The sequence below is a fragment of the Carlito syrichta genome, unplaced genomic scaffold (genome assembly GCF_000164805.1).
Source record: "Carlito syrichta isolate Samal-C Ts95f unplaced genomic scaffold, Tarsius_syrichta-2.0.1 Scaffold301673, whole genome shotgun sequence".
Classification (NCBI taxonomy): Eukaryota; Metazoa; Chordata; class Mammalia; order Primates; family Tarsiidae; genus Carlito; species Carlito syrichta.
The window spans coordinates 471414-488557 of record NW_007245769.1 but is presented as its reverse complement, the minus strand read 5'-3'; the positions used below and the strand labels follow the sequence as shown (position 1 = coordinate 488557).

Here is a 17144-nt window from a genome sequence, read left to right as displayed (position 1 = left end):
TTTATTGCCAACATAAACACACTTGTATATTAATTTCTGAAATGTATTGTTTTCGTTCAGTGTGAATGTTACTGATGTTATTATTGGTAATATCTTTTTGTATGATCTGCATATTACTATAAGTTATCCATTTAATTTCAGCCTCTTATTCTGGACTGAATGGGGACAGATGCCCTGCATTGGAAAGGCTCGCTTAGATGGCTCAGAGAAGGTTGTCCTTGTGAGCATGGGGATAGCTTGGCCAAATGGCATCTCCATTGACTATGAGGTTTGTTGGATTTCTTTTAAGTATTTAAAGTGCATTAACTGACAACTTGCATTCATTCACTTTTAGTGTTCCCTATTTCCCGAATAAAACAATAAAAAACAGCTTGTAATATATTTTCAATCGATCTTTAGGAAAACAAATTGTACTGGTGTGATGCTCGCACAGACAAGATAGAGAGAATTGACCTTGAGACTGGAGGGAATCGTGAAATGGTGCTGTCAGGGAGCAATGTGGATATGTTTTCAGTTGCAGTCTTTGGGGCTTACATCTACTGGTCTGACAGGTAATTTATTTTTTCATAAGTATTTGAGTCTCAAAATGTTATTTCAGTGCCAGTGGTTTTACCCTTGTAGGATTTGCCATTTCTTAGCAAGGTCACGAAAAGGATCTCACAAAGTCATGTAATTTCCAAAGAAAAGGCAGGCACTCTTGCTATTTCAGGCTCAAGCATTTCAATGTCACAGACTAAAGTTGGTTTCTTTTCCTTCTCTTGGTTTCTTTTCCTTCTCAGTTATTTTCAGATTAAATAACTGGCTTGATTTTAATTAGTTGAATATTTTTGATCATGTATGTTCAACTTTTTTGACAGAGCACATGCCAATGGGTCCATCAGGAGGGGCCACAAGAATGATGCCACAGAAATGGTAACCATGAGAAGTGGCCTTGGAGTCAACCTGAAGGAGGTTAAAATCTTTAACCGAGTAAGAGAGAAAGGTCAGCACTATTAAAATAATACATAATAAATATATTTTATTTCTTTCATTTAAAAGAAGTCAAACTTAAGGTAGGGATTCTTAAATAAGTTCAAAACTTTATGTTTTTTTACATCCAATTTTCTACAAAAATCCCATAGTAACCTAATGAAATGAATATGTTACAGTTCATGCACAGGTATATTTACTAGGACAGCACATGGACATGGACATGTTATATGCCTGGCAAGTTCTGAGTATATATTTGGGCTATGTAATATTGAAAAACATGATAAATTTACTGATTGGCTAAAAAAATAGAAGTACAATTAAGATATTAGAGAGTGTTATGGTCCCACATGCTGTTAGAGTAAAATATTTTCAAAATCATCACTTCCTTAAAAATGTATATTTTGAAACTGACAGGGCAATTGGATATTTAAGGTTTTTTTACCTCCATTAAAATAAAATGTTATTATTTGTTTACAACAAAGGAAGGTACAATAATTTGGAAGATAATAATAATGGATTCATAGAAAATAATTAACCTGATGAAGAAATCTTAAGAACATATTATATCTTCATCCAAAATTAGAGTAAAAACTTGTGCCCAATATATTCAGGAGGTTATATACATTGGAGCCAAAATTTTTTTATATTTTACATATCTCATTAATACAGATTTAAGCAGTGCATTATTTTTGGTGAATTCAGTTCACATTTTCAATAAACCAGTTATTTGTACCAAAGACTACAAAATATGAAACCTACTAAATTCTCGGCATCAAGTGCCAAAAAAGATTTATACACTTCATTGGCTCATTAAGAGACAATTTTAAAGCTTTTATTTGGATAGTGAAAGAAGCACAATATAAATTTTCAAATAAAAAATTCAAGATTTTAAAATACCTTAAAGTGTCTGATTTTTATTGATCAGTCTTATAATTGAGAATAAAAGAGTATTCAACATTTTTTTTTTAGTATCGCTATAACAAAAATATTATTTGAAAAACACAAATGTATGTGTGTGTGTTTCCTTTTTAGGAACCAATGTTTGTGCCAAGGACAATGGTGGCTGTAAGCAACTCTGTCTTTATCGAGGAAATTCCCGGAGAACTTGCGCTTGTGCTCATGGATATTTGGCAGAAGATGGAGTTACTTGCCTAAGGCATGAAGGCTATTTACTGTATTCAGGGAGAACAATATTAAAAAGTATACATCTTTCAGATGAAACCAATTTAAATTCCCCAATAAGGCCATATGAGAATTCACATTATTTCAGGAATATCATAGCCTTGGCTTTCGACTACAATCAAAGAAGAAAAGGTACCAACCGAATCTTTTACAGTGACGCACACTTTGGAAATATACAGCTTATTAAAGATAACTGGGAAGACAGACAAGTCATTGTTGAAAGTAAGTACCACAATTTCATTTAAAATAGTTTGGTGGAAACAGATATCATTTGGATTACTAGAGAAATTATAGTGGTAATTGCATGGAGCAATTGCATTTTCCTAGTGTTTATATTCAAGAATGAATGGAACTATCAAGTCCCCCAAACGTCAAAGATGCAATTAACTACTAACATTTGCAGGATGTATATTGATTATTTCTTTTAATCAGGGAATTTTTACTATGTTTTATCATAATGTTTCTTACAAATTAGTCTATTAAAATTCATGGAAAATAATTTTTAGTACAAAGCTATTCTAATTGATATTTTTTCCAGTGGGTGAAATTGTACCTTTAAGAATATCTGACTAATAATATTGAGTTAATCATATTTTCTCAAGTAAATGTCAGAGATTATTTTGTGTGTATATGTATTTAAAGATAACAGTCTGGATGATAAATTGTTATTATAGAAATGACCTAAATTTTTAACATTTTTTATGGGGCATGATTATTCAAGGATAATATTCAGTGTGTATTATGCACATAATTCAGATAAATCTCTTTCCTGTCATCTAACTTTTTCAAAAACTTCTTATGTCTTATACACCCTCTCTCTTCTATCTTTCTGATTTCCATATACTTCCCACACTGCCAGTTTTACTATACTGAGACCGATTTTATTTTTCATTCATTTATTTTTTTGAGTCAGGGTCTCACTCTGTCACCCAGGCTGGAGTACCATTGCATAATAATGACTCACCACAAACACAACATCCTGGACTCAGGAAATCCTTCTACCACAGCCTCCTGGGCAGCTTAGACTACAGGCATGTGCCACCACGCCCAGCTAATTTTTTTTTGTAAAAACATGATTATACTATGTTGTGCAGGCTAATCTCAAATTCCTGGGTTCAAGCAGTCCTTCTGCCTTGGTCTCCCAAAATTATGGGATAATAGACATGAGCCATTGTGCCTAGCTGTGACCAATCTTTTTTCCCCTTGACTTTTTAATTTGCAAAATAATATATACATTTGTTGTACGTGTCCAAATAATATAGATTTAAATATGAAATTTCTGCCTCATCACTGCAATGATCAATCCCATTTATTTACTCATAACTGAAAGATGCCATGCTTCCAGAATTGTGCTTATATGTGTGTTCATCATTTTTAATTACAAAAATGGAATGATACTAAATATGTTATTTCAACTAGCTGCTTTTTCTTCCCTCACAATATATATGGCAAAACTTGTATTTTAGTACATAAGGCTCCATTTTATTCTCATGAAAGCCACTATCTAATTTTATACTAAGAGTTAGCTTATTTATTAAATCATTTTCTTTTTAATGAAAATTTAGATGTGAATAACTAAACTATAGTTATTTACGCCTAAGGGTGTGGCAGACATTTTCTAAAGAATGAATACAATGAGTGTGTCATTTCAAGGTAAATGACCTACAATATTTGTTGCAAATAATAAAAACCAAACTCTTAAGTGAAAATTAGAATATTGGAAGTCTTGTATTCACCACAGTAAGTTTGACAGCTTCCAAAACTTAAAGGTTTTCTGATGAGCTGGGTGGTGGTATGAACTCATCTGTTTTTGGGGTATTGCATAATAAAATGTGTCAACATTTGGAAGATATGCATAAGTCAGAGAACCAATATTTTCCAAATGACATGATAAAATCATGCATGAGTAAATGATCTATTCGAAGTACTAGACAGACCAATGAATTTTAATATACTAGAGTATGAAAAGTTCATCACTATGGTTTCAGATTCCACACTGCAACTACCCTTTAAATAACTATCACTTGTCCTGTGTTGGTGTAGTATGTAAGAAGAATATCCAGAGGTATCTGAAAAGGCTTTTAAACACTCCTCCCTTTTTCAACTACACAGCTGTGTGAGGATGGATTTTCTTAATACATTTCAGTCAAAACAACACAACACATAGGATGAAGAAGCAGATATGAGAATCCAACTGTCCTTTCTTAAGCTGGATATCAAATACATTTGCAAAGTTATAAAACAAAACTCTCTTCATTATTTTTGAAAATGTAGTTATTTAGAAGGTGCTGTATATAAATACACGATTTATTATTATTATGAAAAAAGTGATAAATATTTAAAACAGTTTTTTCCTTTATGATGATTAGCTATAGACAGAACCCACATATACAAACTCTGGAGTCACCAATAATGATTAAGGATACAACGATCCACAGATAAAAAAGATTGAAAACTATTCTCCTAGATGAAGGACTAAGAAAATGCTAATGTAAAGACAACGAAAAGCATGGGGTAGACAAAGAGTCACTTGTTATGATTAAAATACAGGTAATATGGCATGAATTGGTATAAGATGAAGTGAAGAGGGGCCTGATATTGAATGACTTGGCCTGCCAAAATAAGAAGTTAAAAAATTTTTATTGAGATATAGTTTACACACTACATAATTTACCCCTTTAAAGTGTAAAACTTGCCGGGCTCTGTGGCTCAGCCTGTAATCCCACGCCTTTGGGAGGCTGAGGTGAGTGGATTGCCTGAGCCTGCGGGTTCGAGACCCACCTGGGCAACTTGGCGAGACCTCAACTCCACAATAAATAAAAAATTAGCCGGGCGTGGTAGTGTTTGCCTGTAGTTCCAGCTACTTGGAAGGCTGAGGCGGAAGGATCGCCAGAGCCCAGCAGGTCGAGGCTGCGGTGGTCGGGAGCGTGTCACTGCACTCCAGTCTGGGTGACAGAGTGAGACTCCAACTCAAAAAAAATAAGAAATTAAAACAATAAAAAAAAATAAAGTGTGAAACTTGATGGTCTGGGGTATATTACATTACAATTTTTAAAAATCAAGATAAATATATGTGTACATACACAGGCATATGACATTTATATGATTTTTAGTTACTTTTTATTTTAAAGATGTTGAGTGAAAGTCAGGATTGGGAACATAAGTGGTTTATGTACAGGAGAATTTTGGGCCTCCCATTGGACCTCACTTCACCTGGATTATTAGAATCAAGCACCCTGATGTTCTATGTACCCCCTCACAGTGCTTTGTACCATCATCACTGTATATTTCTGAAACTTTTTCATTCCTTCAAACAGAAACTGTTTAAAATAATAATTCCCCCTGTTCCTCTCCCCTCTACCCATGATAACCTATAATCTACTTTGTCTCTATGAATTTGCTAATTCTATATATCGCATATGAGTAGAATCATAAAATATAGGTCTCTTGTGTTTGGTTTATTTCACTTCATGCGATGTTTTCTTTTCTTTTCTTTTGTGAGAAAGCAGGATTTATTGAAAGGATAGAAAAGTTCCCACAGTAGGAGGGGACTAGAGGGGATTGCCCAAGTGCAATGTATTCAAGGTGTACTCATGCAGTAGTATATATAGGTGCTTCATTCCTTTTTGTGGCTGAATAATGTTCTACTTTATGTACATATCACATATTGTTTGGTACATCATCTGTTTATGGACACTTGGGTTTTGTTCCCTTTTTGACTATTGTGAAAAATTTTCATGTCACAATGAACAATGGTATACAAATATCCATCATAAAAAGTTTTAATTTTATTCAGTAGACGAAAATAACAATGTTGTAATGCAAGTGAGTGTATGGGTATAATAAGATTTATGCTTTAAGAAGATCACTCAGTGTTATGTTTGATGAAGTGTAAAGGCCATGTTTGAAGGCAGAGATGTCCTAGGAGGTTTGGCAATATTTTAGATCCTGTTTCAACAAGGATAAATTAAACTGGAAACATATTAATCAAAGTACATACACAACCAAACCATTCTAATCCTCTCATCCAAAATAAAGCAAGTCAGATCAATAACACTTTAATGACTGTAGGTGTTCACCTACATGTATAGGGAGGATGAGAAAGGTAATGGCTAGGAGTTTTAATTAATCACTCAGGTTGGGATTCAAATTACTTCCTGTGTGCTACTCAGTATCACTTTCCTCACGTGCAAAATATGAAAACAACCCATGAATTTTTGCAAAGATTTTATAAAGATATATGAAGACCATATAAATAAGCACAACTTTGGTTCAAAACTTTATATTACCATATTTGTGACAAAATTGTGGATAATTTAGGATAATTATTTTTATTCTAAATTATTTTTTACCATATATATTAGAGTAGTTAAACTATCAGAAATAATTACGATAAGTATAGATACAATGTAATTTACTAAGTTTTGGCTGGAATTTAAAAATTAATTAAGATTAGTCTGTATCGATAGTTTCCATGAACCTTTCTAAATATTCTCCTTACCACTCAGCATCTCCTGCCAAGAAGTTGCCATTTGTTTAAGCATTGAAATCCTTCCTTGATGTTTTGTAGAATAGTTTATAGTTTGACTTGCCGAGCCAAAAAATAAATAAATAAAGGCAAACAAAACAAAATAAAACATCCCCCAAACAACAACAACAACAAAACAAAGTTATTGGCACATATAAATAAATACAAATAAGATGAAAAATGTGTTATGTCTTGATATTTCATTTTATTAAATCTGGAAAAATATATTTCCTTCTTTTGCATCTTTAACCAGTTACCCCAAACTAAATTTATGGAAATTTTAACCTTTAAAAATATGAGAGAGCTACTTATTTATTTATTTATAAATTATGAAGATGTGGGGTACAATTCAGGGTTAGGTATACAAATGTTGATTATGCAGTTACCCTTGTTGATGAGGTATGCCCCTCCTTCCCATAGCAATTTTCCTCAACTGCCAATCTCACTCCTCCTCCTTTGACAGTTTCTCACTATTACCAATAGCTTTCTTATAGTATTATAATTGTTCAAGGTCCACTTATGAGTGAGTACATATGGAACTCTGTTCTTTGTTTCTGTGATGGACTCTAAATCCATCCAAGTTGTTGCAAAGTCCATATGTTTGTCCTTCTTTATGGCTTCTAATGGCATAATATTCCATTGTGTATATGTAGCACATTTTTTTTTAACCAGTCCGGCTTCGATGGGTAACATGGTTGGTTCCATGTTTTTGCTATTGTGAACAGAGCTGCAACAAACATGCGTGTGCAGGTATCGTTTTTGTAGAATGATTTGAGTTCCTCTGGGTATATTCCCAATAGGAGGATTACTGGGTCATATGGAAGGTCAATTTCTAGTTTTTTCAGATACCACCACACTGCCTTCCAAAGAGGTTGCACTAGTTTGCATTCCCACCAGCAGTGTAGAAGTATCCCTTTTTCTCCACATCCTCGCCAGCCTCTGTTGCTGTTTGTTTTATTAATGATGGCCATTCCTACTGGGGTTTGGTGGTATCTCAGTGTAGTTTTAATTTGCATTTCTCTGATGATGAGTGAGGCTGAGCACTTTTTCATGTGTCTGTTGGCTGCCCACATATCTTCTTTTGAGAAGTATCTATTCATGTCTTTTGCCCACTTTTTAATGGAGCTGTTTTTTTTTTTTTAATCAGAGAGCTTTAAATACATATACAAATCAGATTCAGACTTAAATCCTTCATATAGCTGAATATGGAGAAAGGATAGGATGAAGGCTCCTTCCTTTAACTTCTCAATTTATATAGAATTATTATTTTTTTTGCCCCGAGATTAAAAGATTATATGACAAGAGGCACTAAATAAAATTCTATATGTATTAAGTACTTAAAATGTGCCATAGATTATTGGGTGTAGATGTTAAGGATGAAAATGTCTTCTTTCTAGCCTCTGAAAATTCAGTGTAGGAAGAGGAAAATGCCACAGTTCACCTATCCTATTTAAAACAGTCAAGACCTCTGGCCAAGACACTGTTGAAAATATACAGTTTGAGGACATCTCCGGTTTTAAAAGCCCACAATGATTGATAAACTATATTTTAATGATTAAAATTAAATAAAGATTACTAATATCAAAGTGTAAGATAAAATTTTCCTTGACTGATGAACAGAAAAGAAATACAAAGCAGAGAAAACAGCTGAAACATCAGACTTCTGAAACTCTAGACCATAGATCCCATAGAGATAAACAGTCCCGGAAGGGTTTGCTTTAACTGAAGACAGGTCAGGCTGCCTCACAGGGAAGCAAGACTGAAACAAAGTTGCACCATCTGCTGCTAGGCCAGTGAGGAAGTTACTAACTGTAGAGGCTTGGCGACCACAGAAGCAGCCTTGTGACCAGCTCTGATCCCAGCTACTTTCAAATTGATGGCTCTGCAAATTCGCATATGCCCTGTGGAGCAGAAACCCAAATGAGTTTTGAAAGAGAAGGCTGCAGTTTAAGACACTGAGGTCAAACAAAGGCAACTACAGACCTATCCAACAGAGAGGCGAAAGTGTTGAAAGAGAAGTTTTTTTTAAAAAAAACTCCTTTAGAATAAATTGCAAATTCAATTTTCAGGACACATAGATTCTTAGGAAAGACAGCTTTAAAAATCCCACCAGTCAGAAGATGAATTGGAAATGAAAATAATAAAACGATCTGAAGAAAGGTTTTGGGGGTTCAAAGAAACCAAAATTATTTAAGTAAAAAATAGTTTTACTCAAACTAAAAATTTGGAAAATGAAAACATGGTCACTATAATAAAATTTTTTTAAAAATCTCAATTAGCAAAATAAAGTTTATTTTAAACCAGTCAAGTGAGAATACATAAGTAATATGTTAATTCATGAATAAGGAATTAAAGTAAGATTATATAAAAACTAAGAACATTAGTGAAACTTTGAGGATTAACTGATAGATTCAACATGCTTTCAGCTAATAAATATTGACAAATGGCAAAAAAGGGAAAGAAGGGTAGAAAAGTGACATTCAAAGTGATGACAGAGGGTTTACTAGAAATGAAGAAAAAGATGTCTCCTTAGATTGAAAAATGCACTCTAAGTGTTGAGAAAAATAATAAAATTCAGTCAACCAAAAAAAAAAGTAAAACTTTTTTTAGCATCATGAAAAGTGAAAATTTTAAGACACTACCAGGAGCTACTGACATATCTACTGAGGCAGGGTATGGGATTTAAATGGACTTCTCATCAATAACAAGAGTAAAATTCAGACTGCTACAGAACTGTGTTACTCTATAACTGACTGAATTATCATCCAAACAAAAAGGAATAACAATTGTTACTGAAATACAGAGTCAGTAACAATATATCTATATACTCTCACTGAAAAAAACCAACATAATGGCTTCAAACTTAATCCATGTTTAAAAAATAATTTTTGTCTTTTATTTTGTAGCTCAGTTTAAATTTCAGTTTTACAAAATAATACCCTCATTCTATAGAAATGCATCCTGATATTTTGTTTTAGGCAAACGTAACATAGGGATTTTTTTTTTAAAGCAAACATTGCTTAATGTAAGTTAAAATGGTATTCTGCATTCAATTACCAATTAAGAAATGTGATTTTAAAAAAATCTCCTCTTAAACTAGTAATTAAAACAACAAATGCCTAATACATTAATGTAGAAAATTACTAAATATTTATGAAGGACACAAAGGATGACCTTAAATAAAGGGGGGAAATGTAAATTTTGTGACTAAAATCTTCAATTTACATAGCTATGGAAATTTGCCCTGAATTATTATTAATTCTATGATCTAAAATTGCCAGGTGCCGTGTTTCGTGTCTTTAGTTCCAGCCACTCAAGAGGCTGAGGCGGGAGAATTACTTGAATTCAGTAGTGCAGAGGCTGCAGTGAGCTATTATCCCTGCTTCCAGCCTGGGTAACAGAGTAAAACTCCTTCTCTAAAAACAAAAACAAAAAGATTCTTTATAGAACTTTATATGATAGTAAAATTCATATACAGCAGCAAAATGTGAACAATGGCCAAGGCAATTTTGAAGAAATGTAAATTTTATTCAGTCTCTGAAAATGTCTTTATTATCCCAAAGCTAAAGTAATCCAATATGGTATTACCAAAAGAACAGCTAAAGGAAATAGAACAGAGGGCTCAGAAGCAAATCCACCCATATATAACTTATATGTAAATTTGTTACACATTACCTACCCAATTGGCATTACAAATAAGTTGAAAAATAATGAACTATACTTAGTGAATTATGCTAGAACAATTTATATGCAAGAAATAAAATGAAATTCTATCTTTAGCTCAAACTATACTAAAAAAAATGAATTCCATGTATATTAATGATATAAATGTGATGAGCCTTTTTAATATCAAAGAAAATATAAAATATCTTTATGAAATCAGAGTAAAACAAATTTCATAAACTGCATACAAAGCACATCAGAAAGTATAAGTTTAGTATATTTTATCTCATAGAAATTAAAAACTCTTTGTAGAAGAAGCGATGAAGAAATTTAAAGGCAAAACAAGCCACTAGTGGAAGATATTTATAATTCTTAAAAACATCAAAGGATTGCAACTGAAGTTTATAATGTACCATTACAAAGACTAAGAGAAATATGAACAAATTATGATAGGAAACCGTTCCCAGAAAAGAATGCATATTAAAGATTAATATTCATTAATATTAATCCTATTAAAGTATATGCAACATTGCCAATTATCAAGATAGTTCATAATGAATCAATGAGATATCCCATAATTTCACAAAAATTTTTAAAAGTTTTGTAATGAAGAGAAATTACAACTTTTATATACTATTGATGGTAATAACTATTTTGTACAATGACTTTGAAGAGCCATTTGTAATATTTGGAAATTTTGAAATGGTACATATACTTTCATTCCACAATTTCCACATTTATAGATAACAATAGTACATTGTACAATAATTAAAAGAAAAATCTACTGTTACATTTATTTACATAAATGGTTTAAACACAATCTGATTAAAACAAATAATACAACACAACAAAATATTGTCAGATGAGAGTGTGCTTGATATGGATGTAATATTTAAAAACATGGCAAACAATGCTACATACTGTTTTGGGATAGAAATGTAGTAATGTTTTTAAAATTTAGTGATGCTTTTCGATGATTATGCAATAGTGAAATGAGACTTACCATTAGAAATAGATTTACCATTAAGAAATAGAAAGCAACTCCTTGTACTATTTTTGAAACTTTTCTGTAAGTGTAAAGTTAGCTCAAGATAAAAATCTAAATGAAAATTAAACACATTTTTAAAAAAATCATACAATATCAAAATCTTGTTTTCTCTGGGGAGTAACAAAGAGAAATGGTGTTGAGAGAACTATATATGTTCAAGCATACATATAATAAGTTTATTCTTAAAAATCTGAAGCGTTTACAGCAAATGGTAAGGTTCTTAAGTCATTATTATCTCTATATTCTGTAAACCTAAAACATTTCTAAAATAAATATAAACATTAATGTTAGAATCACTTGTAGAAATTATAGTTAATTGGTCAAAGCTTATAGATGTGCACGTTCATAATTTTAACTGCATTAGCAATGCATGTTGAATGACTTAATCTTTGCATCCTATCTGCCTTTCTCTTTTCTTATTTATAGATGTTGACCTTTGTCTCGTCTCCAGATTGATACTATCAACAAATTACAGTGAGATCTAATTATCATGTTTGTGTATTACAATCCAAACTTCTAGATAATAATTGCATAATACAACAGATTTTTTTCAAGACTTCTAGCAGCAATATACTGGACTTTCAAGTTATAATTATATTTTCACTGGAAATGTCTTTTGTTGGATGTTGGACATTTATTTATTATTACTTGTTAAGTACCAGTTTAATACTGTAGAACATTTCAAATCACCCTTCACAAGCAACTTTCCACTCTTTCACTCAAATTCTCAATCAAGATTTTCAAGTAAAGACATATTCTTCTCTTTTATGTGTACAATTTTATGAAATTAAGACAAAAGATAGTGTACAACTTATTGCAGAATGCTGCTTAGAACTCTGGAGATGGTGCCTGCCCAGGTTCCCTTCACTGTCCAGGTTCTGAAAGACTCTTGTTCACGAACTATCTCTTTCCAAACAAGTACACCACTTTCTGGGTTTATTGTTCTGAGGGTCAAAAACTTTCTCACAAGGTTTCAATCCAGTCTCTGGCCATAGCTGTTGTGAGTAGTCTCTTACCACTTCATCTTCCTGTTTGTTTGCAGTTTGGCATAAATTGTATTAAGTGGAAAAACAGGAATGGGAAAAGTAGTGATTTCCCCCATATACATTTCTTTCTCACCTTGACTTTAGGAATTGCATTTATGGAGATACTCAGAAATGTAGTGTTAACTATATTAAGGTCCTATTAACTTCATTCTTAATTTTATAGCTTTTGAAGAAGTCATTGGCCTAAAATAATAGATGACTTTATCCACAATATCTGTATCTTTTGTCTCTGTAGGGGCAGGTCTTTTGAACTGTTTTCTAATAGGTAACAGTGCTATGTTTCCAATGAATTTGGTGTCAGGGTTCATGAGAAAAGAGTGGTAAGCCAACATCTTAGTAGTACCTGGGTTCCAACACAGAGGAGCAGGATCAGGTTAGACAGCAACGTTTTAGGTCTGATGACCAGGTGGGGGACATGTCTTCTTATTCTCTTTAAAAGAGCTAACTCCTTTTTAAAATGCACATTTAAAAACACATTTGTGTTATTTTTATTTTGCATTGACAAAGGTTAAAAATCAACTTTTAAATTTTTAAATTTTAAATTGCTTGGTTTATAGAATATACTCTTAAATTGTAAGAATTTTAGCTATTCAAGTTTTCAGATTTCATAAAATAAAAGATACTTGTAATCATTTATATTTATTAGCTGAAGCAATTTTAAGACTACCTACTTACAGAAATGTAACAATTTGAAAGATATAATGGAGCATTATTTTATTAGATATTGAAATCACTAAGAGAGAATCAGGTTTAAAAATAAAGGATGGAAGTCATGCATAGGGAGTCAACAAGTTGGAAAGCATGGAATAATTTTTATGGTCCAAAAAAAAAGAAAGGGTGACATGGTCATTGCTTATAAAGAACAGAATCTGGAGTGACTCGTGATTAGTGCAAAGGAAAAGAGAACATGAGTTCTCCCCCTCATTAAGTTGCAAGCTATAAAATAATATTCATTCTGGCTTCCATGAATTCAGCGTTTTCTAAGATATTGAAGTCTACCCCAAAAGATGGCCTGGAACAGACGTAGGGGAGGAAGGAACGTTTCCTTTATTCCTTTAGCTTCTGTAATTGGGATCTGTGACAAAACTGACAAAAGACAGGTTAACAGGAGAAAAGGCATACACATTTTTTTTAATGTTAAACTTTACATGTATACAGAGTCCTTCATAAAAAAGAAAGTGAAGACCTGAACAAAATGTGATTAGACCTGGGGGCATTATATGCCCTTTAAACAAAGCATGATAAGTTGTGGAGGTGTGACTAGACAAGGGAAAGGGGTTTGGGCTTCTAGAGACTATAACTTGTGAGAAGATAAACATATAGAGTGAACTAATGGAAGATAGTGGTTATTTAATAAGGTTTTGTTTATGTAGGCTTATGTTGGTGATATCTACATCTTCCATGATAAAGGCTGTTTTCATTGGTTTGAGAGAAGGGACACCTTCACAAAAGGAATTTATGCCCTGCTTTTGGTATTTGGATGAGTGTCAAGAGCTTTTCCTGTGTCTACTGTTTCTTTCTTCCTTCCTTCCTTCCTTCCTTCCTTCCTTCCTTCCTTCCTTCCTTTCTTTCTTTCTTTCTTTCTTTCTTTCTTTCTTTTTCTTTTTTTGAGTTAGAGTCTCACTCTGTCACCCAGACTGGAGTGCAGTGGTCACTCCCGGCCACCGCAACTTCAACCTGCTGGGCTCTGGCGATCCTTCTGCCTCAGCCTTCCAAGTAGGCGTGCGCTGCCACATCTACTGTTTCTTGACTGTCTTCGGGTCAGAATAGTCCTTATGTTAATGTGACATATTTTGGAGCGGCATATTATGACTGTCTTCACAGGCATAATTGTTCTAGTTAAAGCCTCCTACTCCATATCATTCAAGACCAGATCCCTACATAGCAATGATGTACATGAACAGGGGACACTGGAACCACAGGCAAAGGCTACTTAATCTGAGTAGGAAAATAAATTCATGAAGAGCATTGTGCTTGAGACAGAACAAAGCAAATCAAAACTCAGTCTTGTTTAGAACATTCTACAGTTCTGCACGTCAATATGAGGCATGGCACAGGATTGGAGGCAGATAACTGACACACAAGACTCAAGAGTCTTTAGTGATCAGCATTAGGATTACTCATAGATTCAAAACTGCCAAATTCTTAATGTGTATGTCAGAATCGTTGCCAGCAATAGAAAAAGTAGAAGAAAATGTGGGGAGGTACTAGGAATTTCTGTGTTGAGAATTATAGTCATAATAAGATAGCAAGCCAAAGGGTTTTCCGCATACAGGTACTGACAATTAAGTTCAAGAACACATCCTGAAAAATTGCTACATACTCATTGCTGAATATCACTCCAGTCACCTTCGAAGTACTCCCCTTGGGAAGCTATGCACTGATACCAGTGCCTACTCTACCTGTCAAAGCAATTTTGGAACTCTTCTGGAATGGCCATCAGAGCTGTCATTGTGAGAATGTTGAAGATTGAATTAGAGCAACAAATAAACATTAAATTTCTTGCTAAACTTGGCAAGACGAAGTAAAATCAGGGGCATGTTAGTCCAAGTTTATTGGGATGAAGAAGTCCAAGTTTATTGAGTCATGAAGAAAACAACAGACTAAAAATGGATTAAATGTTTTTCTGAGGGGCAGAAAGTGTCACTTGGAGGACAGAACAACCAGTAATGAGCAGAACTGACAAACACATTGCAAAAATTTGTTGAATTGTGCATCAAAATTGTCGACTGACTGTGAGAAGCATAGCAGACAAAATAAACATCGAATGAGAAACAGTTAGGAAAATCTTAACTAAAGATCTCAGCATGAGAAAAATGTGTGCAAAAAAGGTCCCGAAGGAACTTTTGCATCACAACAATGTAAGAGCTCACACAGCACTGTCTGTGAGGGAGATTTTAGCTGGTAAATAAATAACTGTATTGGAACACTCTTCCTATTTTCCTGATCTGGTTCCCAGTGACTTTTTTTTTTTTACTCAAAGATAAAGGAAATATTGAAAGGAAGACATTTGGATGACATTCAGGACATCAAGGGTAATACGACAGTTCTGATGGACATTCAGGAAAAAGAGTTCCAAAATTACTTTGAGGGGTGGATGAGGTGCTGGCATCAGTACATAGCTTCCCAAAGGGAGTACTTCAAAAGTGACCCTAGTGATATTCAACAATGTGGTATGTAGCACTTTTTCTAGGATGAGTTTGTGAACTTAATTGTCAGTCCCATAGGTGTTCAAGCTTGGGGGACTACCCAATACATCTGGTTAGAGCTGACAAGATTTGTTTGCAGAATTAGAAACTTCTGAATCATGTCCATGTGGAATACAGGTATGGCCAGTGTTTATTATAAAACTTGAACTTCACTAGAAACCTAAGGTGGACTCTAAAATTACTACACTTAGTGGGCCTGATTAGGAATGGAGAGAAGGATGAAAGAAGGAGACTGGCAAACTGACAGATCTATCATGCGATAGAGCAATTATACAGATGCTTAGGTGGATGTGGAGATAATGATTCAGATACAAATTAGCATCCCACTATTAGAATACTGCCAACTTAGGTATCTATAGGTGAGTGAGGGTGGGGATAGTAAAGTTTCTAATCTGTAACAAGAGTCATTAAATGCCAGCTTAAACTTAATTCAAAATGTATTTTTAAAAATTCATAGTCTAAGCCAGGTTCGGTGGCTTAGCCGGTAATCCTGCGCTTTGGGAGGCTGAGGTGAATGGATTGCCTGAGCCCGCGGGTTCAAGACCCGCCTGGGCAACTCAGCGAAACCTTATTTCTACAATAAATCAAAAAAAAAAAAAAAAAAAATCAGCCAGGCATGGCAGCATGTGCCTGTAATTCCAGTTACTCGGAAGGCTGAGGCGGAAGGATCTGGTGATCCTTCCAGCCCAGTGGGTCGAGGCTGCAGTGGCTGGGAGCGGCCAGTGCACTCCAGTCTGGGGGACAGGGTGAGACTCCAACTCAAAAAAAAAAAAAAAATTAATAGTCTAGAACTTGATAGATTTGTTTCTATTAAGTAACTGTTTGCAAAAACAAACAAACAAACAAACAAAAACAACTATTCCAGAATTCAGTGGCTTAAAACAATTGATTATTTATTCTTTTATTCCATGGGTTGACTGGGTGATTCTTCTGTGTCTGTGTCAGCTTTTCAAATTTCTGTGGCCAACTGGTGAGTTAGATGGTGGCTGGATGATCAGGGCAGCCTCTCTCATGTCTGGCAGTTGGCAGATTGTGTGCTGGGTAACTAGGTCACAAGACTGTAATTATCCAACAGGCTAATTTGGGATGGTCTCAGGGTTCCACATGAGTGCTAGTCCCAATATATGAACATATTTTATAAGCCTCTACATAGATAGCAATAACGAATGTCTCATTGGCCAAGGCAAGTCACATAGGCAAGTCCAGATTCAAGGAATAGAGAAATAGATTCACCTACTGATGGGAGGAGCTGCACCTATGTATCAAGGGAAAGAATTTTGTGATTTCTGTAATCGACACAATTGTATGGATTATGCTAAGCTATTTCCAGAAGTTCCTAAATAATACATTACAATATGTCCTGGCCGGGCTTGGTGGCTCAGCCTGTAATCCCGCGCCTTTGGAGGCTGAGGTGAATGAATTGCCTGAGCCCGTGGGTTCGAGACCCGTCTGGGCAGGCGAGACCTCATCTCTACAATAAATCAAAAAATTAGCCA

At 34.1% G+C, this 17144-nt stretch overlaps 1 protein-coding gene and 1 pseudogene across 1 annotated transcript in view; one reads left to right on the top strand and one right to left on the bottom strand.

Moving 5' to 3' along the window:
• Window positions 1–17144, top strand: part of LRP1B (LDL receptor related protein 1B) — a 1912798-nt gene that overhangs the window by 1445777 nt on the left and 449877 nt on the right. Inside the window, exons 38-41 of the mRNA XM_008055101.2 lie at window positions 142–268; window positions 400–551; window positions 858–982; window positions 2005–2376. Coding sequence (XP_008053292.1) covers window positions 142–268; window positions 400–551; window positions 858–982; window positions 2005–2376 — 776 coding nt within the window. The remainder of the gene's footprint in view (window positions 1–141; window positions 269–399; window positions 552–857; window positions 983–2004; window positions 2377–17144) is intronic.
• On the bottom strand, window positions 12258–12771 carry LOC103257378 (annotated as a pseudogene).